General features: G+C 48.0%; 1 protein-coding gene across 1 annotated transcript in view; it reads left to right on the plus strand.

Annotated features, from left to right (window-relative positions):
* The first annotated feature begins 4,451 nt into the window (after nt 1-4,451).
* LOC133353343 (regulating synaptic membrane exocytosis protein 2-like) overlaps nt 4,452-24,989 on the plus strand; it is a 271,939-nt gene continuing 251,401 nt past the window's right edge. The window contains 2 exon segments of the mRNA XM_061569499.1: nt 4,452-4,778; nt 11,040-11,290. Of these exon segments, the coding sequence (XP_061425483.1) occupies nt 11,100-11,290 (191 nt within the window). The 5' untranslated portion in view covers nt 4,452-4,778; nt 11,040-11,099.

Raw genomic sequence — 24,989 nt, forward strand, 5'->3', positions numbered from 1 at the left:
GTATTTCGACCCCGTGGTCCACTGTGGAAGCGAGAGGTTTCCACTGTGCATCAATGAGCCCAGTGAATACACCCCGAGTATCCTCAGGGGCTCCCGTAGACTACAAGTGTTGTGTGGTGAAGAACGACGCAAAGGCAAGTTGTATAGGGGCTAACGCCAAACTGTTGATTTCGGGCTTACGCCTAACTTGGGGGGAAGGGTTGACACAACTATTGGCTAAGCTAATCTCCCCAGAGGAAGGGTACTGGGAATTCCCTACGCCCTACCAGGCTTACGGGCTCTGGTTCGGCCAACTCGGCCAGGCGGGTAAAGTAGCCCTCTAGCCTGGCGCTAATTCCCCTTTACCCGGGGTCTCTACTCTCCTATCGCTTTCGTTCCTGGCTCCCGGCGAAGACCCCCTCTACGTCTCCGGTCCCCTCTCAAATACCCCGAGGGGACATGACGTCACTCCTCCCGAGGCGAGTGTGACATCCCGTCACCACTCTACTCCTCAACACAAGTTATGCGTTCGGATCAGGAATTCGCGTGCACGTTGGAAGGAAGGGAAACGGAATATTGTGCAGGGCAGCGAAATTTGAACATTTCTGCAGCATAGCGGCAGTGTATGTGTTCAGCACTCGCGTAAACTACCAACACCCAGGATCTCCAGCCTCCTTCTCGCAATGCATCCCACATGAGCAATCACCTTTTCGGGCTTTTGCTATTCAGCTGAAGAACATGTCTTCTCTGTTCAACTATGGCCCCGCTTTACCTTTATGACTGCACTGAATCAAGTCACGCTGAGGTGACCCGCCTGCAGCAGTTGCCGAGCCTTGGTATGTGAAGCCAGGTCAAGCCCTCTGTGGGTCCAGCTAACTATAATGTGGATGCAATGAGTGTACATCCGATAGGGTTGCCCAGCGAATACTTTCAGCTCCTGCGACCGCTGTTAAGCTAAATAAATTAGAAGATATGCTCCCCAACAACAACAACCCATGCGGATGTTAGGAGTGTAAAAGTCGTGCGGGGCCACGCTGAGGTTAGGTGTGGGGACACTGAACTACACCAAAGAGAAATAATAAAACAAGAAAGTAGTAACCAGGGCACGGTAAAGGATTGAAGGAAACCCAAATAAGGGATATTTGGGAATGAACAAGGAGAAGGGGGAGGGGCTGAGAGGGTTTCTTGTGGAAGGTTCCAGGAGTTGGGGTGAAATGAGAGCTGAGGGGGGGTTGTGCGTCGGGAGCTCGGGGTTTCCCGAGAAGAAAGTGGCCAAAGAAAGTTTCCTACGAGTGCGGGTAGCTGAGTGCGGGTAGCTGAGTGTGGGTAGCTGAGTGTCACGTGTTAATGAATAGCAGCCAAATGCTCTGAATGTTTCTAAATGTGGAGGGAAAAACCGGAGGCCCCGGAGAACAAAATCCACGCGACCTTGGGGAGAACTTGAAAACTCCAAATATGAAGTTGTCATCAACGTCGGGATGGAACCCACGACCACCTGCGTACCAGGCGAGGTAGTTAGCATCTCTGCACTGTGGTTCACAGCCAGCAGGGGTATGAGATTAATATCACCTTAAAAATCACTATAGCTATTCATCTCTAATAATCACTCCATTAATTTAGAAACTTGTCAGCAGTTACTTATGTATGGGATATTAAGAGGTTATATTACAGCACATATTTATTTGTTTTGAATTACTTTAAGAACTACAAAAAAAATGCTGACTTCTTGGTTTTGAGAAAGGTTAAGTATGATTTATACCGACGTTAAAATATTAATTATTTTTTTGTTTTCAAGTGCGGTAATGAAACTTAAGTGTACTGGGAATACAGCGTGTGTACACAATGATGCATTGGTGCGCAGCGTTTAAGATGTTTGGCTCGCAATGCCGTTGTGTACGCTTAGCTGGGCGCTCTCCGTGGTACTGAAACGAGGCCGTCCCTATAGGCGACAACCTCGCAGTACTTAATTGAAAAACACATTCCTACGGAGGGAGCTGGTAGGAACGTTGGGTTGCTCGGTCAATGGCCAGGGTCAACGGCGGCGTGGTGTATTCCGCAAATATGCCCGACTGTGTTGGCGGGCACAAGCCGGCGTGAGTAGGTTAAACGTTGAGTTTTATAAGGGCACCACGGGGTGACCAGCCCCTCCCCATCCAGCCCCACCCCTCCCACCCTCCACCCAGCCCCACCCTCCCCACCCAGCCCCTCCCCACCCTCCCCACCCAGCCCCTCCCAGCCCCTCCCTCCCCACCCAGCCCCTCCCCACCCTCCCCACCCAGCCCCTCCCCACCCTCCCCTATCCACCAAGCCCTACCCTTCCCATTTTTGAATGCACGACGGACGGACGGACACAATAATCCCCTGTGGGCTGGTGGAACCAGGAGGTTCCTACCAGGATTATCCTCATCAATTTTAGTGTCAAGATAACATATCTGCACACATTTAACATCAATCTACATTCGCCCTATCTGGTTGATAGGTGCGTTGGTTCCAATGATCACTTCGATGCCAGGCGCCATCGACTTCGGGCGACAGTGGACAGGTTGTCCTGATTGTTCTACGCACTGAAACATCCAGACACGGCCCCCGCAGGTTTTTCAGTATCCATCCCATCTTACTCAACGACATACTACTCACCCGCTCACTCACTCGCTTACACACTCACCTACTCACTTACCCATCCAGTCACTCACCTCCTCATTCACCCACTCACTCACTCATCCAGCCACTCTCATGCCCACCATTCGCTCGCTCAGGTTCGCGGTGTCCGGCCCATTTACTCACCTACCAAACCTACTCGCTCACCAACTCACTCATTCACTCACCCTGCCGCTCACCCACTCAATATGCAAACGTTGGGCCAGCGTCAACCAATGTTAGCTCAACGTTTAAGGACGTTTTTGGGAACTTAGCTACCCATCCGCTAACTCGTTAGTGGTATCCGGCTGATCAACTTGGAACTAATTACCGGTCAGTGTTCGTGATTTGTCTCTCACCGATTTCTGCAGTAGTCGACTTAATACCGAAATGTTTAGTAAAGCTTACAAAGCCATAACCAAGGTTTATTCCTTCGTGATAGCATTTGCGCTGTAAGAATGATGTGAATGCCACATGGGAGTATGTATTTATTTAAGGTATCTCTGCAGGCGTTTGGAGTGTCAGCCCCTTCTAATATGCGGAAATTATCTGCTGGGGCTCTGGTTTAACTACAACAGGAAAAACATCCCAGCATGGCCCAATATTGCCATGCTCTCTTGAAAAATGAGACTTGCAACCGCTGCAAATTTTTTTAAATGAAATTTCTGCCAACATTATTCTTCCAATGAAGTGCTTTTCTTGTCTTATTAATTAGTCAATGACGACTATGCGTGGACGCAAATCATCAAACAATGGTCACTCCAAATACTTACATATCACAGACCAAAGCAATGACTATGATGAGATGAACTTAACTAGCCTGAATGAAGACGTAGACAAAGATAACGTATTGGTAATTAACTATACTCGAGAAATATTAGAAACATCAACCAAAAATGCATCTGTACTGGGCTCACGGATTGCCCCCCTTGATAAAGAGTGACTACATGCAATCCGCAGACTAAGATTTGATTACCATTCCAGAGGTTGTCATCAATCAATTACCGTACACATTTTACAGCTTGTAACCCATAATACTGGTAGGAACCTCCTGGTTACACCAGCCCACAGGGGATTATTGTGTCCGTCGTGCAGGGAGGGGCTGGGTGGGGAGGGAGGGGTTGGGTGGGGAGGGGAGGGTGGGGAGGCGCTGGGTGGGGAGGGTGGGGCTGGGTGGGGAGGGGAGGGTGGGGAGGGGCTGGGTGGGGAGGGTGGGGAGGGGCTGGGTGGGGAGGGTGGGGAGGGGCTGGGTGGTGAGGGTGGGGAGTTGTTGGGTGGGGAGGGTGGGGCTGGGTGGGGAGGGGCTGGTCACCCCGTGGTGCCCTTATACAGTACAACTCAACGTTTAACCTACTCACGCCGGCTTGTACCCGCCCTCACAGTGGGGCATATTTGCGGAATACACCACGCCGCCGTTGACCCTGGCCATTGACCGAGCAACCCGACGTTCCTACCAGCTCCCTCCGCAGGAATGTGTTAAAACAAGGTGTAGGCGCAGAGCTGCAATTACTTGCTCACGCCATTGCTCGCGGTACGGTCTCCACAATAGTGAGATCTAGAGAGCCCCTCTGGAGGGTATTTGACCGACTCATCCAGAGCTAACCTGACGTTTTGCATAAGTGGGAGAGACCCACACTTTACCCCACCACATGTGACGGCTGCCGGTCGGCTAACCTTGGGGGAACCCATTTACACTCCGAGGGACGATTGCAGAAACGTTCTCATCGTTTCAACTGTCACGCCGGGAGATAGAAATGGCGACCTCTGGATCGCAAGTCCAGTGCATTAACCATTATGTATGCCTGTATTACGTTGAACTTATTTCGCAGCGTGCGTAGCTAACCGTGCTAATCGTTCACTGCAGCGTCCCTTTAACCCAGCGGTCAGGAACCTATGGCTCGCGAGCCATATATGGCTCTTCCAGTGACGGCATATGGCTCCCAGACAATTTTGAGTGGAAAAAAGAAAAAAAATCAGTTTGGAACTGATTTTAAAATACTTGTGATATTGCTTAATAATACTGTGTCATTTTAAAGTAAACAGAAATTAGTTTTGAAGATAAATTTCACGGGTCACGCCTGCACGAAGCTCAACCTCACCACGTATGAACCAGACTACAAGGCCATCAGCAAAACCATGCAGCACCAGAAGTCGCATTAAAAGTAAGACATATTTAATTTATTATACGTTAAAAATACTATATGGCTCTCAATGAAATATATTTAGAAATATTTGGCTTTTATGGCTCTCCCAAGCAAAAAGGTTCCCGACCCCTGCTTTAACCACAATAGTTTTGATTGTAATGCAGTTGAAAGCTGTGCTTCGGACGTCATTACAAACCTGTGCGTCGCGCGTGCTGCATTTACAAGCACCCCGAATGCGAACGGGGTTTTTCCATTGCGAGAACTGCCAGATGACGGAAACGTGCGTCACCCGTGAATCGGGCTGTTGCCCAGTAAACATGCCACCGTTGGGGCCAACGGCATGAGGTTGGAAAACTTTGCACCAGCATTGGCCCAACGTTCCACGTTCATGATGGGTGGGCTATGCGTGCTGTTAGCAATGTTTGCTTAGGCGCGTCCGTGTGCACGAACGCATGCATGCATGTGTGCGTGTTTTTTTTTATTCTTCTTCATATGAAGCCAGGACTCTCTGAAGCTATTTTTAAACACGGACCCTGCAATTGTGAATGACGTCAACGAGCATAGACCAACAAACGACAGATACGTGCTGCTTGGTGGCACTTAGTGCGCGTGACGTGTGTGCACGCATGCTTATGGACGAAGGGTTTTACGAATGCATTGCTTGTGGTGGTAATGCAGTAAACATGGAACGTTGGGCCAACGTTGGACCAAAGGTTCCAACCACATGGCAACGTTGGGCTACCGTTGAGAAATTTACTGGGAACCACCTTTTAGACTGTGGTAGCCCAAAGGCATTAAATAAAAATCCCAGCATGATTGGTTAATTGGCTGAGTGAGTGGGTGTATCATTTGTTTAAACAGTGAAAACACATTGAGACACGTAGAGTCCATGAGCTAAAGCAGAATTTTGTACCACCTAAGGTCGTAAAACTTTCGCAGTACGTACTTATTTATATTGCGAGTCAGGGTGAATAATGTGATAACCCACTCATTTCAAATGGTTATCATATAATTAAATGTTACTGGCCATGCAAAGATGCTACTTCCTCAGCTGGTACCAACAAAGCCAATATCCGACCCGGGCTTATGTACTAGTACTATAATGAGAAATACGAGGCTAAAGAGACACAAGGTTAGCTAAAGAAAAAACAAATTTCAAACACCATAATTCAATTTAGGAGTTTAACGACGCACCGATTCCTCGATGAATATCGCTGTTCATGCTCACGATACATGCACCGAATCGTGTGCGCAAGAGCATATTGTATTGTTTGCATTCTTACGGAGTAAGATGCATGGTGTATTAGGTTCACGTGACCCTCTGTAACCACTAGAGGCCGCTGCATTGTAAATTCTTGGGTTGGGCGCTCTCCATGGTACTGAAACATGCCAGGCCCTATAACAAGCAAGGCCCAAGGCAGGCCTTGTAGAGCAGTGGTTCCCTAAAGTGATGTCACCGAACCAATAGTGGCCCGCGACGGTCTTCCAGGTGGTCCGCGCGCTGTGAAACAAATGCAGGTTGATCGGGAAATCATGACATTAATATTTTACATGATGATATTATTTAACTTAGATTAAACATCTTCATTTGAAGCTTTCGTGACTGCAGGAATCCATACTGTTTGGTTCTTTCGGTAAAGTCACGTAGGTATGAAATTAAAGCATATAAAGTTAGGTAAACTACCCTGAACCATAAGTTCTAAATGTCCCCCTCCCCACCTAAAAAAACCCTCATTATAGCTGCGTAAAAAAAACTGTTTTTATGTTCCAGTGATATGAATATTTTTGTATGAGTGGTATTTAAAGATAAGTGATTGCGTTTTGTCACCAGCAGTGATTGGGGGCTGGGTGGTTCGCGGAAATGTTTGCATCGGCTGACTGGTCCGCGAGCCAAAATACGTCGAGAAACACTGCTACAGATGACAATCTTACATTTAGATTTTCCCTTCTTCCTGGTTCTTTCGGTAAAGTCACGTAGAAGGGAAGTAATAAAATAATAAAAATAAAACATAATAAAATCAAATAATTCTCACGACGTTTCGGCTACAACGCAAGCAGCCGTCTTGCGTTGTAGCCGAAACGTCGTGAGAATTATTGGATTTTATTATGTTTTATTTTTATTATTTTATTACTTCCCTTCTACGTGACTTTACCGAAAGAACCAAGAAGATGAATCCCTGCAGTCACGAAAGCTTTAAATCGAGATTTCCCCTTGTCGACGTTAGTGTCATGCAAACGGCGGACTGCCATATACGCGACCGATGCAATCGCATTTGTGTTCTATTTAGCTGCGTAAACAGATCTATAAATGTTAACATCCATCTGCAGCCGTCCTTTCTGATTGACACGTGCGTTTGGTACCAGTTTCTGCCTCCATACCAGCCGCTATCGACTCGGGTCGACATTGCACAGATGTCATGATTGTACCACGCACAGAGACATTCAGATACGGCCCCTGCAGGCCTGCGGTATCCAGCCCATAGTACTCACCTACCTAATAAGGGGCCGTTCATAAATGACATCACGCGATTTTGGACGATTTTTAACCCCCCCCCCCCCCCCCTTTGTTACACGGCGTCACAAAAAATCAGACCCCCCCCCCCTCAAATATGACGTCACAAAGCTCTGCCTCCCCCCAAATAAAACATGCTTCAAATCGCTTTAAACTATTGTCATTGTAGTGCGTATTTAATGTGGCGCTGCGCTCTGATGTTGTAGGAGAAAATATTTATTTACAAAGGTCTATTTAATTAGGTAGAATGAATATTTATTTAAAGTTGCGCATTTTGATGTGACGTCACATTTCTCAACCCCCCCCCCCCCCCCCTCGAAAAGTTGCCTATTTTAAAAAAAATTGTGACTATTTTATTTTAGGTGACTATTGGGTTATTTTTCTTCTAAAAGAATACACCATCGTAAAGTGTCATGCTTCTATCACAATTTAAACTATTCCTGTGAATAAATGCACTTTCCTGCTCCACGATGGAGAAAACGTCCGCGGGATAGACGTTATATTTGACAGGTACTATAATTAATCTTTTAGAGGTGGTACAAGGAAAACATACTCAAGCGGTACAAGACCCATCAGAAAAGTGGTGGAAGGCAGGCATTTGCCTCTTTCGTGTAACCGAATTAATTTCAATGCGATTCCAGAAAATAACTGGGACAATTCTCTTTAACCTGAGCAAACTAATGCCAGGAGACCACGTGATAAAGCCTTCATTGTGGCTAGCGGCTTTCGGGATGAGGCTAACGTTTGGTGCTCGATGGTAGCAGGTGACATCCATCAGCTGTGTGCGCATCCAGAAGGAGAACAACGCCGAATGATTTCACATTGTGTCCACCACGGCAGATACCGACTGTGCAGCCAGGGACACAGATGTGCTGGCTCACTATAACGAAATGACATGTCGTCGATTTTCTTTTTTCAAATAAAAGCTGGCACATCAAAGGAACCGACTGACTTTCTTTCATATGCATGTCGTGCATGCAGAACTCTGACGTTGGACCTCACTGACTGAGAACACATTCCTGCGGTGGAAGCTTTTAGTAACGTTGGGTTGCTCGGTCAATGGCCAGGGTCAACGGCGGCGTGGTGTATTCCGAAAATATGCCCGACTGTGAGGGCAGGCACAAGCCAGCGTGAGTAGGTTAAACGTTGAGTTTTATAAGGGCACCACGGGGTGACCAGCCACTCCCCACCCAGCCCCACCCTCCCCACCCAGCCCCTCCCCACCCTCCCCACCCAGCCCCCCCCCCACCCTCCCTTCCCCACCCTCCCCACCCAGCCCCTCCCCACCCTCCCCTCCCCACCCAGCTCCTCCCTCCCCACCCAGCCCCTCCCCACCCTCCCCTCTCCACCCAGCCCCACCCTTCCCTTTTTTGGATGCACGACGGACGGACGGACAGAATAATACCTTGTATGCTGGTGTAACCACGAGGTTACTACCAGTATAATCTACTCACATTTTATTAAAATATCAATGGGGTGGACACAGAAGCAGCCCAATGTTGCAGCTTTTTCTTGTATTGCCAATTAAACGAAACAAACACAAATATCCTGCGAGACGAACATCCATTTAATGGTTGTAGCATGTAGCAATATCGGCTACACAATGGGAGTAATGCGCATGATCAAAATGTAAGCTTGGCAGCAACAACTCGAACGAGTCGAGCACGCGAAACGAGAATTGACGGTCTGCCCGGCAGTTGGCACGTGGAGCGTTTTAGTAAAATGACATCTTAAATCCACCACGCTTGTGTGATGTCACCTGCTCATGCAACCCATTTTACACTCTGATGAAGCCAGGGGGGGGGGGGGGCTCTTTAATAATGCACCAGCCAGCTCGCTAAGTCTGCCACTCGCAAAAGGATATATATGATCATTTGCCAGCGAGGTAAAGTGTATCAGTGCAATATATACACGGCGTATTCATAAGTCACTGGAGCAGCGTTAAAAAGGGCAAACAATTACCATTCCGTGCGCTTTCAATTCAGCCAGAGCGGAGCTATGGTCGACGCAGCCCATCATCACTCAGGGGTCAGTAAAATATATACCAAATTGGGAATAGTGGTCACGGGCAGAAATGTCCCACGTTCGCAGCACAACATCAGAGCAATGTCCGAATGAAAGTCTGTACTGTACGCACAATCCGAAGATAACCAGAAAGAAGCCACCATAGCAGACACACATTGCAGGTGACCAAAGAGCGAGACCATCACTGAACTACTGATTGTGCTTGTTCACAAACGGAGAGGTTGTTTGTGTGTACGTTGCTTTTTTCCCCCTCCTAACCACGTTTTTTTTTTGCGGTTACGTTTGAAACCAATGCACATCGCGTAGCAATCGCGTGCTGCGTGCGTGATGATGTCACGGGGTGAGCACGCCGCGAGAGGGCGTGAGAAGAACGATGAATAAATTCCCTCCCTCCCCTCTCTCCTCTCTCGCTCTCGTTCGTTCGCTCGCCTTTCTCGAACCGCCGTGACGCAAGCACGTGGCGCTCCTCTGCCGGACGTGCCGACGTCACAATGCGAATGCAGTTGGCAGCGGCGGGCCAGAGGGATAGAGGAAGAGGCGCTGATGAGAAGGCGAGCGGCTCCGCTCCGCCCACTCATCCACACGCTGCCGCCGCTGCTGCTGCCTGTCCGTATTGTGCTTGCACCCCCCCCTACCCACCCCCTGTTTTATTATTCCGGAACACCCGTTCCATCCTTTTTTTTCGCTTGCCAGCGGTCGCTTGATTCGGCGTTTTGCGAGCCACTGTTTTTTTTCTCTCTCTCTCCCTCTCCGGCCGGAGCGAAGAGGCTATAAGGTGGAATGAAAAAAATACTGTTCGTATTTTTTCTTTAGATTTAATAGCCACTGGGAAACGAGACGGAGGTTAGAGAGAGAGAGAAACGAAAAGGAACTGAACCGTTTTTTTTGGTTGCTGTTTTGTTTTCTGTACAAACAAGACGAGACGCGGTCGCAAAGGCAGCAGCAGTAGCAGCAACATCAAGCATTAGCAACGACAGAAGAGGAGGAACAAATATTATTTTGTATTACTAACATCCTATTAAAATATATATACAACAGTTATTCGTATATTCAGCCATTGTGCAGCCGCCAAAAAAAAATAGCAAAACGCCGAGAGAGCCGGCCGATAGGCGAAATGAAAAACCGATTTGTGTTGCCGCTGTAAATTGTGTGTGTGTGGATGTACGGTTATATAAGAGAAGACAGACACAGAGAGAGAAGAGGAGCAAACAGCAGCAGCAGGAAGATGCTTCCATCTGAGAGAGAGAGAGGGGGGGAGGAAAAAAAACATGGTGACTAAAGGTGATGTATACTGAATGAGGAAGAACACAAGACGAGCCGAAGACGCCTTCGTCCACCACGCCCGGAATAGCTGAAGCGACGACAACTCCCCCCCCCCTAAATGAAAACAACAGCGACGTCGTCTGCTACATTCATTGAGCAGCGGCTCTGACGATTCACCGCTGCCATTGCTGGCGCCGTCCGTCCGTCCGTCACGGAGCGAGCGAGCGAGGAGACAGCGGCGGCGGCAGTAGCCACCAAAGCAGCAGTAGCAGAAATACTCATAATAGGGCCAATCATTATTGGTATTACTACTACGACAGGATGCGGTGCTAGCAACGGCGTCGATTGAAGATACCAACCAGCGAGCGGCATTATCTGCGGCGACAACAATCACGATAACAACAAGAATAATAATAATAATGCCCTGTTAGGTGTATTAGAGTGGTATTTAACCATTTTCGCGTGACTTGCGTGTTGAGGACGAGAAGAGGAGAGGGACGTGGTGGTGGGAAGTGGGAAGCAAGCCGCAAGCAGCCGTGATGTCTACGCCTTTGGGACTGCACAATCAAAACCAAGCGCGATTCGAGGCGGTGTCACCGGCTCACGGATCGGCGCCGGCCGGCACGGAGATGCCCGACCTTAGCCACCTCACCGAAGAGGAGCGAAAGATCATCCTGGCTGTCATGGACCGCCAGAAGCAGGAGGAGGAGAAAGAGCAAGCCATGCTCAGGTATCGAACCGGCGTGTGTGCGCGTGTGTGTGGACGGAAGGGCAAAGAACGGGGAGGTTGGATTCGATGCGTGCATGCATACCATGCGCGCGTGTGTGCGTGTGTGTGTGTGAGTGTGTGCGTGTGTGTGTGTGCGTGCCCCGGGGTGTGGGCGTGTACTGACGCTTAGGTCGGCGGTTTTGAAGACGCTCGCACGTGCAGGTGTACAGGTGTGCTTGTGCACAGGTGCGCGCGCACACGAACGCACGCATGGGTTAGGTTGGGTGTGCAAGATATTGGGAAACAGGTAGGCAACACCGATACGTGAATGGATGCTGCACAGGCCGTGTGCAGTGCTGGGTGGGTTCGCGAGCAAGGCGTGAACCCGCGTGTGCCGTTAGCTGCAACGCGTTACGTGTGCGGTTATGGGCAGCTCGTTATGCAGAACGATGAATGGATCCACGCACACACTTGCACTTACACACACGCAATTGCACAGGTGCATATGCACCGTATGTGGTGAAGTTACTGTGCAGGATACAATTAGGTACACGCGTGTGCACACAAGCGCGCTTTGCACACACACACGAGCATTTATGTAGCTAGGGATGAGATCCCATTGAGATGCCTTGTGTAGAGCTTCAATAGAAGGGCAGGTCACACACACCACACCACATGTATATGCCCAACAGACAAGGGCACGTATGTGTGAATATACAGCCACATGCAGGCAATGTAAAGTTGGCACCAGTGCCTGCATGCATTAAATGTTTCTACATGCATATGCAGATGCTAAACGTCATTAAGGGAATTGGTCAAACGTCCCAATGCAAGGTGGTTCTGCATACGAGTCTTGAGACTCCAGTTTATGTGCAGCTTGAGTGGGTAATTTACGTGATTATTTTTACGAGTAAAATGGCATTTGTTATATATGCATGCATGTATAGTGTTGCAAACGCATATATGTGCACACGTGTTCTTTACATGATGTGATGCATGCATGTGCGGATATGCTGGATGATGTGTGCATATGCATGCATACATAACGCATACACCTCCATTTAATGCATAAATACGTTTCAATCAGTTGCACGTGCATATGTTTACACATAGATGGTGTACACATGATGTGATGTGAATATAGAGCATGTAGCGTATGTGCATATGTGTACATGATCACATTATAACACGTTACATCAATGCGTACGTGCTTACCCATGTGAAATGTCGCACATGCATGTATGTACACATACATGTTCTACACTTGCTGTGATGCATGCATGCATGTTCAGGTACAAGACACGTTAATTATTACATTATAACACACACACACAGTTCACGCCCAGCGATCAAATAGTCGCTACGTTTCGGGCACACACACATACACACGTACGTAATTACACGCAACGGCGAATTTTTTTCACAGCTGGCTGCACGCGCGAATCCCAATTGCCACGTGTGTTGAAGCCTGCCGCGGCCTGCCTCTGGCTGGCTCGCCAGATATCAAGGGGCCAGAGACGATGCCATTGGACATCTGTGTCGCCCAACGTTTCCGCCATGTTCACAGGAGACATCCATATTTTTTTTTTCTTATTCTTCCTCCTCCCTTTTGTTGCTAATGTGGTGCACCAAGCACGAGCAACACGACAAAAGAACCCAACACAGCCGTCAATGGCACGGCTGTGGCCTTTATAAAGTAAAAAAACAAAACATTGATGTAATAGGCGTCTTATCGGGCAATCGGCCCTTATTCATACCACACGCGTGGTCCATGTGCTATGAGGAAGGGTCGTTGCCCGAAACGTCACCTATTATGTATGTTTTCATTGAAGGCCACAGTGTTATTATTGACGAATATGATGAGTTTTCCAAATCGTTGCTGTGCACAGTGTTGTACACAGTGGCTCCATTATAAAGCCATCAGACGCGACGCATAGGCACAACAAATACACGGCCACAATGTGCCCGTGCAGATTATATTATTAGCATCATCATCATCATATTTCTTGTTATTCCATTTTCACAGAAAAAAAACATTTTTCAAATAACCAAAGTCCGTGTGTGTCAAGATAAAGGGGGTCAGGAGGACGATGATCCAACAATTGTGTATTTTATGTGATGATGATGTGTGTGTGTTAGAGGCCGTGGTTATGTAATGCATTGTTTCGTTCAGGAAATATCGTATATCATTGTAGACTTGGTTCCGAGTATTGTATAGCAACACCGTGCTGAATAGAAATGCACTCAAGGTGTGCGTGCCACCGCCATAAATGTGCAACACTCTCTTAACTCAAATCGACTTTTACATAACACGGGAAAGGCTTTCAATTACAATGATACATCGTTAAACCACAGTGCGCGCATGAAAGATGTTAAGAAAAATCCAACCAGTGAAACGCAGGGGGGGGGGGGTCACCGTGCACGGTGACACGATCACTGCGATGCACACACGCATGCACGCGCACACGAGTACCATGCAGCGAATTACAGTAAAACCTTGGATTGCGAGTAACTTGCTCTGCGAGTGTTTTGCAAGACGAGCAATTTTTTTTTTATAAATATGAATTTGATAAACGAGCGAGGTCTTGCAATACGAGTAGTACGTGTGCACGCTTCGTCTTCCGAGCGTCACGTGATCACAACTGATATACAAGTGCTTTGATATACGAGTGCTTTGATATACGAGTGCTTTGGATTACAAGCACGTTTCCGGAACGAATTATGCTCGCAACCCAAGGTTTTACTGTAATTGCAGCTACTTAGGGAAGTTCCTGTTCGGCTGTGCTTCGAGTGTACGCGGATTCTGAGCGAGACAAAAGTGGGCGAACAGAAACCGACGGCCGCTCCTTTTCGCAGCAGCGCTGTTTGACACTTGATAGCTGCAGCGAAGGTAGCCCGGCCGCAATTAATTTTTAATTTTCCAACAAAGGAGGTCGCTTCTTGATAAGGACGGCCCATCGTGCGAGAGACACGGGAGAAAACATATCCCTGGCCGTACGCCAGTCGCATCGCGCCAAACTCATGTTGGTCTAATCCGTCGCGTCGAATACATTTTGAAATCTTGCAATGCGGCGGGGTGTGTGGGGTGTGGGGGGGATGAAAAAGGCAAAGATGCAAAGCGTGAATTCAGCAGTGCACTGGTACTGCGGTATTTGATTGGGCATGGTTGTTTCATCTATGGACTAGAGAAAAATATAGAAATGCCAGTGCCCACCACTGGAAAATGGACTGAGTAGTGAGCGATGACCGACCGGTGGAGATGGAGCGATGAAATCCATTCGTGTGCAGGAGCTATGGGTGGATTGTTACATCACGAGCATGGAGCGAGAGGTGGCGGTGGCGATTCAATCGAGCAGTGGATCGACCACGGCCGATGCCAATGCTGACCGCGGCGCTGGCACTGCGAGCTCAAGCGTTGTGATCACGTTGTCACGCGCGGATTGGCACCGCAGTATTTCATCTGGGCTCTGATCCGTAGAGCGTGTGGGGCTCGGTCCATCCCACAGTGGCAGTGGTGTCCCCACGTACCCCCGCCTCCCCCGGCTGCGTTGAATCCCACGGTGTCTGAACGCGTCACCGTGTCCTCACGCACACCCGGGTCGTGCTGCACGCAGACTAGGTGATGCCTCTCATTTGCACATTGTAATGAAATTCACTGTGCTTTTGTAGCACTGTACAAAGATGGTGGCCATCTCAACCCCAACCTCCTCCCTCCCACCACGTGCAATTTTCTTTTTAACCGGTGCAGGAATTCACACGTTCTCGCACCCACAAAGACAAAGATCCCCCGTATAGCCTGAACAGACTGACGGGGCAAGTGCCAATAGCGAGCACCTATGTAGGCCGGCACGGCACACGAGGGCGTGGGTGGCCAGCACCACGCCCGGCCGCCTTTGTCTCCACAGTGGCAATGGTTACACAGCGCACCGGGTACTCATTTGAGGCTGAGTCGACCTAGGGGAAGCCCAGGTCCCGTTCGGATACTCGTCACTGGTGTTGATCGCGAGCGGGAATTGAACTTTGGTCGCCAGGTTCCTAGCTCAGCGCACTCACTGCCACACGACCACTTTCCACCCTCTCAAGTATTGTCCGTTTATATATGTTTGCGTGCTCGAGTGTACAATGTTGGCATCTGGGACCCCCGGCCTGGGCACGAGGCCCTCCCTTGGTTGTATCAGCCTGAATTGAATAAGAACCCCGGCGTGATCAACGCCAATATGAGACCCTTCGGGTATGTCCCAAACACGCTGTGTTGGAATGCCACGCTGACCCTCATAGGCATTCGCCAACAGCACTTTCACCAGACTTTGCAGATAACTCTGAGCGTTGTCTCCCTCACGTGCTGCGCCAGTGTTCTCTGGGGTTTCCATCTTCCTCGCCGCTTAACAGAGGCGGTTCTCGAAACCTCCTATGAGTGGCAACATTCCATGCTTATAAATAGGGCCCTACATTAATAATAAAAATTGTAAAACATTAATTGTATTTATTCTGGTAAATATCAATAACGTACCGATGTTTTTGGTGTCATTAAAACGGTTCAAGATTGTCCATGAGAGTTTTTTGTCGGGGGTTATATCGCGTAAATACAAACGTGTCGTTAAACGCGATCTAACCCAAAAACACCCCTTGTGGCTATTTGTCGCGAAAGCCTACGTGTTACACAGTTCATGCTGAACATGACATTTTATCTTTGTTATATTTGTCTTATCGATAGCTATGCGCTTTTATGCAAGTATTTAGGGATGTGCTCCCAATCATCGGATAAGTGAAACAAAAAACGAAAATTAAGCATTGATATGAAATGGGGGGATTATCCGACCTCACTAAATTGACGTCGCTCCCGTGTTTTTGCAGACAAAAGTTAGGTCACGTGGCATCGGGTGACATCACTGCTGTTAGCACAGACGTCTCACACGAGTGAGCAACGTGAATGATGCGAACATCTGAAGCGATCCGAAGTTGTCTTGAAACGTTCCAAAAGTCCGCTTTTAATTTGTTAAACCGGAACTCATCCCATTACAATCATGAAACACATTATTTGGTGGTACTGCGTCGGCACTAGTGCATAACCATAAATAACAAACAAAAATCGACACATTCGTCAATAATACTGTGGCTTTAAAAGTAAAAACACATTTCTTATTAAGCATAGATAGCTGTGCTTGCGTAACTTTAAAAAGTGATAATTTTGCGTTTGTGTAAAATGTTATTACTAGGGAATTGGAACTGGAATTGTATAAAAGCTATCAATTTAGATTCACTGCGCGGTGTGATTGAGGTTGGTTTGGATGTTGTTCTACCACCAGACTTGTTTTGTTGCCACACAATTCAAATCAGTGTCACCCAATATCTGACGTATGCAATTCTTAGAGCATTTGGCTGCTATAAATTCCCACGTGATAGGCATGTGGCCAGGTCGCTTCTGAAAACCAGCTGCATAGCTCAGTGGGAATTATCTGGTAAAATACAATAGTTTTATAGTGTATCTGTATGCAAGCACATGCATTGTTCACCCATCATTGCATCTGTCCTCTACAATACAATCAACATTCGGATCACTTGTGTAACCTGACCTTGTTTACAGAGGGTGGTGTGGGGGCCATACAAAAACTCAGGGGGGGGGGGGGGGCATGAAACCGGCAATTTCAAACAAAGGTTTAAAACTAAAGTGTTTTAAAAGCCGCACAGAATGTGTAGCTACATAATCCGCATGGGTCCACCGTGCACTCTGCTCCAGCCCTCACGGCCCCGTGAATGTGAGGATAAAAAAAAAGGCCGTGGAAGTCAAACGCTAAAAATTGCACTCAAAGTTAGGAATTTTTAATTCGGACGACCTCCAACGACTGCAGACGGTTTGAACGGCGTCACAGCTTGAAGAGCGTCACATGAAGAGCGACGCAAATCAATAGAGGGATGCCACTAGAGATCCGGCGAACTTTGAAGAAAAAACACCACTGCTGTTAAATAATATACCGATGTGTGTGTGTTTTTTTTATTTGATCGGCCAGCTGGCTAAGTTGTAGAGCGAGCGGTTCGCAATTGGAAAGGTTGCAAGGTCAACTCCTGATTGGGGGGTTTGACTCAACCCATCATCCCACCGGGGGTCGATAAAAAAGGCACCACATTGTGGGGAAGTCAACAGTGGTGTTTATTATGTTTTATTTGTATTATTTTATTACTTCCCTTCTACGTGACTTTACCGAAAGAACCAAGAAGAGTGGTGTTGTCGTTTGGATAGCCTCACCCCCTTACTATAGGAATGTCGAATTTCCACCACTGGCTCAGGGCTGTAAACAGGAGATAATCACCAATGCGTCAATGCTCATTTGCGCCGGAAATCACTTTGACTTGAATCATTGATGAGGAGGGCGGGGTAGAGTGTGGTGGCTGTTCTCTCAGCTTGTCGTCCAACCTTTCCGTGACCACGGGAGGTGGCTTCGGGAGGGGAGGGGTGAGCGGCAGCCCAGGGCTTGCGCGGCGAAGTGATGAAGCCAAGGGCCGAGGAGAGCTGCGAGATCTTTGAAGCCAACTCATTGTCAAGGGGAGGAGGACGATGATGCTACACCAGACACAAGCGAACTTGGAGAAGAGTGGTGGAGGAGGGGATGCTCCTCAGGGGGAAAAGGGATGACGACGGAAACACTCGGAGACAGTCAATAAAGCAGCCAGAGACAGGGATTAGAATGTCGCATATCCGAACATCATATCCGCATTGATATACACAATGTAGGTTTGTTTGGGGTTAGATCGCGTAGATATAAATGTGTCGTTAAACCCGCCACCACCCAGCAGAGCCGAATAGTAAGGTTTGTCGCGTAAACAGAACGTGCCAATTCGTTACTAGTACAGCACACCGGTGTGTTGGAGAGCAAATCCACGACATTTACAATCTGTTTACGACGTTTTGCCAGTAATTACAACGAGCATCATCAGGCGGACAGCCAGATTTGTGGAGAAATCCTCCCGTTTCATTCCTTAAATAGAGGGGGAGATGTGAAGACGTCACTTGTGAGCCCTTCACGGGCGAGGGGTCGGGGAATTAATGAATGCATATAAATTATATCGGCCTTGACCGATTATCTGCTCACACCTAGTGTAGTATTTGTACGCGGCATAACTTATTCAGATGTTCACAAATGTGAACTCTTCACGTGTAGTATTGTACTTAGTTTTTATCTTGCGTACTTTCACTTGCTTTTAAAGTACAGTGAAGCGTTGTCCCATGTTTTAAGCAAGCTTGTGCTTCGTTATTGTCCGGTCACCCATTTGCAAATGGAGTAACTACGGCTGTCTGTTGACTTCGTTCACCTCTCCGACCTTTTCACAAATCCGCCTAGAACTCAATCCCCAGCGAGTTGGATATGCGACGTTATTCCTGTCACAACTTTTATGTTCAGGCAGCTGATGATGGGCTGAGCTATTCCAACGCCCACCCAACCAGGAAACGTTTCTCACCTCGCTCTCCTGATGCACGCTCAGGTGGCTACCGCATGTGGTTCTGTCGCAACAATGTCCGACGTTTCGCTCTACGTGCTGGGGGGGCTTCTTCAGGAACCCAATTGATGTTCACTTCGCACCTCCGATGAGCACGGTTGGCTACGCACGGTGCGAAAGAAGTTCAACATACATGCGTACATATTCAGTTCCCGAAGAAGCTCAGGCACGCAGTGCGCGAAACGTCGGACAAGACGCCAGCACAATGTGCGCGACAACCCGAACACGCATCGGAGAAGAGCTACGTCAGTACAGCCGCGACAACCTTCTCAGTACACTTGTCTCTGTCAAGCCGGGACGCACACACCCATAAACCCGTCTGAAACACCCCACACAGTTGACCCAGGACCAATGCCTAGCCCCCTATAGTTTTTGGGCTTGAGTGGAAACCACAGTATTTCCTTTCTAAAACCATTTTTTTCCTCTCGATGTATATACATTTTTTTTTATAACCACACGCGATTAGCAGTGAGAAATTCGGAGGCTCCCTTAATCGGCTGGCGTGGCAGCTTGCTCACCTTTGCTGTGAAGAAAGAATCGGCCACAGCAACAATTAGAAATTTACGGCCAGTTTCAATCCACTGCTGGATGAATTGCTCCCCCTGGTGCCGTTTCGGTCATGGGGCTTTTCGCCCATACTTCACCGCGATATTCAGTGGCGGCACCAGCAGCACTGGTTCGAGAAATTGCCCCGAGTAAAAACCGATGGCTGAACGTTCGACCAACGTTTGGATCAACGGTCTCGTGCCACGTGCCAACGTTGGCCCCACGTTGGCATGTTGACTGGAAATCAGTGTTCGTTGTTACCCATGACTGGGAATTAAACTCAGGTCGACGATGATTATATTGTCGTTTGACGATGTTTAAGCGGATTGAACATTGCCACCATGCCCTGCCAAGTCGCCGGGCTCCGTGCGTGTATACGCCGCGTGTTCTGCAGCAGCCATTAATCACGAGCTGTGTATGCCGTGCGTGTGACGAACACGCCTGGGCGTTGGAACAGCTGTTTGGGCAATCAAGGGCAGTGAAACTAAATCCTTCCAATCCATCAATCAATATTTTAACGCATACATACAAACCCAACAGTGCCACGTATAAATGCACTCGCAAAGGTGTATTGACAGTTTGACAAACACGTAATAAGGGAGTATGGTGTACTCTTAAGGTCGTGGCAGATGTATCTGAGCACCAGATTGCTGAGTGGTGGCGTGACAGCGGTGAGAACGGGATGTTTATAATATAAAGCTGACGTCTCTTTTCATTTGAAAATGTTCCTGGAATGTGTCAAACTCACGTGGAGATGTCTGTTTGTTTTGGGCCAGTATCTCCAACATCTACTCCACAAGCCCTTCACATCCTCTTTCACCACTTGGAAACCACCTCTTTTCTACGCCTGCGCCTCTTGTCTCTTGCGCCGATGCATTCATGCCCTTCACCATCTGGTGTTGTTATTTTTCTCTCCCATGACGACATGTCCGAGCCATCTGAGTCGACTAGTTTTCGTCAGGTTGTCTCAGAATCAGAATCTGGAGAAATCCGATGAGCTATGAAGCTCTTTTTTACAGCTGTCCAGTAGGGGAGGCTCAGAAAGTTACAATAACAAACAGTATAAAAAAACTATCGGAGTGCAAAGGTATAGAAAAGGAAAGCAGATCACCAAAAAAAACTAGATAAAGTATATAAGTTAAAATTAAATAAGTACACCGATTCCCAAGTTTGGGCAAGGCAGCAAAGCAACAGAAAACACAGTCCCAGACCACACCAAGACAACACACAGTCCCTCAATAAAATTGCCCATTAAAATGGAACTATGGATACGTGGGTGAGGATGAGAGCTACAAATCACATTGGCAAATGCAGTTGTATCCAGCACCAATCTTCTGCTTCAGGATATCTTCTTGAAGGAAGATTCACGACGTTAAGGAGGAGGGGGAGACAAGGTTGTCCCAAAACGTTGGTGCTGCAACGGAAAAGGCTTGGTCACCCATTCCTATTTGATGTTCTCAGAAGCATAGCACTAAATCTTAACTTAAAGCTTTCGTGACTGCAGGAATTCTTCGGGTCTTTTGCTAAAGTCACGTAGATAGGTTCAAAGAAAATAACAAAAAAAAGCCTGATGACGTCGTCGTTTTTTTGTTATTTTTGTTATTTTCTTTGAACCTATCTACTGTGACTTTACCAAAAGACCCGAAGAACAAGCATAGCACTCTTTCCGTTTTTCTCGCCGCTTCATTCAGGGGGCGATGTAGTTGGGGTGGGACGGGCAGTGCCCTGGTTCAAATGTATTGGTGTTGGGGAGAGGGGGGATGCCTGATTGAGCCATGTGGGTACCACGTTGGCAAGATGTTAACTACCTCGTGTACAGAAGGTCTTGGGTTCGATCCTAACCCTGTAAGCCTGCTGTATATTTGGAGTTTTCGCGTTCTCCCCGTCGTCACGTGGATTTCTCCGGGTCCTCCAATTTTTCCCTCCACATTTAGAAGCATAGTTTCTTGAGTGCTTGATTGCTATAATTTTACAGATGACAAGCCACTTCGTTGAGCTATTATTTGTGGCCAGGTGGCTTCTGAAAGAGAACTAAAAACTCATTGGGACCTTTACCTGATAAAATACAAGTTTTTTTTACGTGATTAACAATTGCTGCCCCCTAGTGTGGATAAGAAGTCACTGGAGAAATATTTCAGAAGCAGATCTGTGATATCTGCTTTCGTGGGACCGCTGTCGAACGTGGGGTGACGTTGCATTGCTTTCATTACATGACACCAATAGCACGATCGGAAAATCATTGGGAAACGGTTGGAGAGACGAAACACTGAACAAACAACTTCAAACCCCCACCGTGAACTGTACTGCACACCTCTGCTGTGGTAGAGTTCCGAATGGGTTCTTCCGCTTCATACAATGGGGCTGATAGCTATGTCGGGAATATTATCGCGGTTGGCTACGTACGGTGTGAAAGAAGCTCAAACACACATACACGCTGTACGCATGCCGCACATTTTGGGGAGAAAATCCGATTGCATTGTAAAAAGTAAGTTGGAGCCAAAGCGCCGATAACCAGAGAGGCGCAGCGGCATGCATGAGCACCATCTCGTCTTGGTTCTTTCGGTAAAGTCACGTAGAAGGGAAGTAATAAAATAATAAAAATAAAACATAATAAAACAATTCTCACGACGTTTCGGCCACAACGCAAGCAGCCGTCCTCAGGTGAAAACCAGGTCCGTCGAGGCGACAGAGTCTGAATGAAACAGCACACGAGCTTGGAGCATATATATAAGCTGGGCTCCAAGCTCGTGTGCTGTTTCATTCAGACTCTGTCGCCTCGACGGACCTGGTTTTCACCTGAGGACGGCTGCTTGCGTTGTGGCCGAAACGTCGTGAGAATTGTTTTATTATGTTTTATTTTTATTATTTTATTACTTCCCTTCTACGTGACTTTACCGAAAGAACCAAGAAGATGAATCCCTGCAGTCACGAAAGCTTTAAATCGCATGAGTACCATCTCGTGACATACGATTTTTGTTTCTTCTTCTACAGATGGAGTCGATGCGAAAGGCATGCAGGGTATAATTTGTCTGTCCGGTGTGCGCCGATTTCGCTCGTGTGCCACTTTGTGTCAGTTTTATGGCTTTGCCGGCGGAGACGAACACTTTCCTGTGATGTATTGTTAATTAAAGTTGACGAGAGAAGCCGTGTGTGCGTGCGTGGCACGTGCCCCCATTCCTTCACGTGACCGTCTAATTGGGCAATTGCCAGTTATGAAATGTGGAGAGCCTTGTTGACTGTGCCTTGTAACGTTGCAACCAACCGCTGGCAGAGATTCAGGGCCCAATTCGCACGCTTCTCCTTAACTGTCTGATTCTGGGTGAAAATCCACCAATTTATCCATCAACCAACAGTGCAGCGGCAATTGGCCAAGGAGTTGTGTGTTTGCCAAGTTTAATCAAAATGTGAATCTGACCATAACTAAGCATCATTTTTTATATGGACAGACATATTTGGTCGCATCGTGGCCATTGAAGTTTTACCGCTGTCTTCAGTACCGTCAGTATAGATTAGCATCACCACCAATTGCTTACATGGCTGCACTTTACATTGACCTTTGACATCTGTAAGTGCAATAAATTTGCGTTTAAACCAAAGGACTGGGGTGGGAGTGGTGACGCAGTGGTTCATGCTTCACGTACTGCTCCAGGAACCCCGTGAACCTGGCAACTTTAGTTTAAATTCCCAGCCGCGGCTAACATCAGTGGTGAGTGATATCTGAATAAGGCGAGGGCCCCCTCCCACTTCACGAAGCCAGCACTCATCAGCACGTGGTGACGTACGCAGGGCTGGAAATGTGAATAAATGACTGGGGGAACTCATAAATTATTCCCCCCATCCCCAACTAGATCTGGGGAGGAGGGGGGGGAAGAGGAGCTTCGCTCCGTGTGTGGGTATGAGTGTGTCTGTTGGTTTCTGTGCACGTGCCTGTATGTCTCTGCGCGTGTGTGTGGGTCTCTGCGCGTGTGTGTGGGTCGCTGGTCGCGTCTGTGGGTCTCTGAGCGTGTCTGTGGGTTTCAGTGCGTGTCTGTGGGTCTCTGTGCGTGTCTGTGGGTTTCTGTGCGTGTCTGTGGGTCTCTGTGCGTGTCTGTGGGTTTCTGTGCGTGTGTGGGTCGCTGGGCGCGTCTGTGAGTCTCTGTGTGTGTCTGTGGGTCTCTGTGCGTGTCTGTGGGTTTCTGTGCGTGTCTGTGGGTTTCTGTGCGTGTGTGGGTCGCTGGGCGCGTCTGTGGGTCTCTGTGCGTGTCTGTGGGTTTCTGTGCGTGTGTGGGTCGCTGGGCGCGTCTGTGAGTCTCTGTGCGTGTCTGTGGGTCTCTGTGCGTGTCTGTGGGTTTCTGTGCGTGTGTGTGGGTCGCTGGGTGCGTCTGTGGGTCTCTGTGCGTGTCTGTGGGTTTCTGTGCGTGTCTGTGGGTCTCTGTGCGTGTCTGTGGGTTTCTGTGCGTGTATGTGGGTTTCTGTGCGTGTGTGGGTCGCTGGGCGCGTCTGTGGGTCTCTGTGCGCGTCTGTGGGTCTCTGTGCGTGTCTGTGGGTCTCTGTGGGTCTCTGTGCGTGTATGTGGGTCTCTGTGCGTGTCTGTGGGTCTCTGTGCGTGTCTGTGGGTCTCTGTGCGTGTCTGTGGGTCTCTGTGAGTGTCTGTGGGTTTCTGTGCTTGTCTGTTGGTCTCTCTGTTAGTCAAAGGGTCTATCTGTTAGTCAAGGGGTCTATCTGTGAGTAAAAAAACAAGATACATCCTTGATTCTTTCCGGAATGCAGTCGGGTTCAAATTTTCACTTCCACCACGGTGTTTCAGGGTGTTCCAGACCATTTCCACCACTGGACGTATGGTCACACAACCACTTTGACCAATATGGCATGGGGAGCCCTTTACTCCAGAAGTGGATTGACAAAGGGCTGTAAATTATTGCTGGATGAATATTTTACGAAAGGGCATCACAGCTGCCCATTGAGTCGTAAACCAGGCAGCGGCGCATTCATTCAATGCATTGCACGGTTAATACAATTGAACTCTACCCGTAATATTATACCTTATACCGGAGATTGTGAATGTATTTCTGAAGCCACGTTAAATTATCACATCGTGGAAATGATCTGAAAATCCAAATACAAAAAAGGATTAAAATATGTTCCTGAAAAAAGGAATGCGAAAGTTTTCAATCCAAAACTTAATCCCTACCTGATTGGTATGTGAGCTGTATCACAGAACAGAAAATCACTCTACACGCAACGCAAAACTCAACACATTCGTTAATATCATGGCCTTCTGTTTAGGCCACAGTGTTATAGACGAATTTGTTGAATTGTTTTTGTATTAATTCTATTGCGTACCACTGCCAACGCAGCATCACCAAATTATATATTACGGTTCGGTGATAAATTGTATTAATAAAAAAACAGTTTTGCAAAGATAATCACAAAGTACATAAACTACAGTAACTGTAATGGACATGGAAGTTGAGTGTACTGTTACAGTACTATACTTCGTAATTAATACGGTACCGACGGAGGGGGAGGGGGGGGGAATGGTGGCGCAGTGGTTAGCGCACCGAACCACGAACCTGACCACCTCAGTCCAATTCCTGGCCACCACTGACACCGTTGCAGAGTGATATCTGAACCAGTTCGGGAGCCTCCCTTCACCGACCTGCACTTACCACCACATTTTTGTAGGGCCAAACAAACCCCC

Source organism: Lethenteron reissneri, chromosome 43 (assembly GCF_015708825.2).
Source record: "Lethenteron reissneri isolate LAM-NWPU_2019-01 chromosome 43, ASM1570882v1, whole genome shotgun sequence".
Lineage (NCBI taxonomy): Eukaryota > Metazoa > Chordata > Hyperoartia > Petromyzontiformes > Petromyzontidae > Lethenteron > Lethenteron reissneri.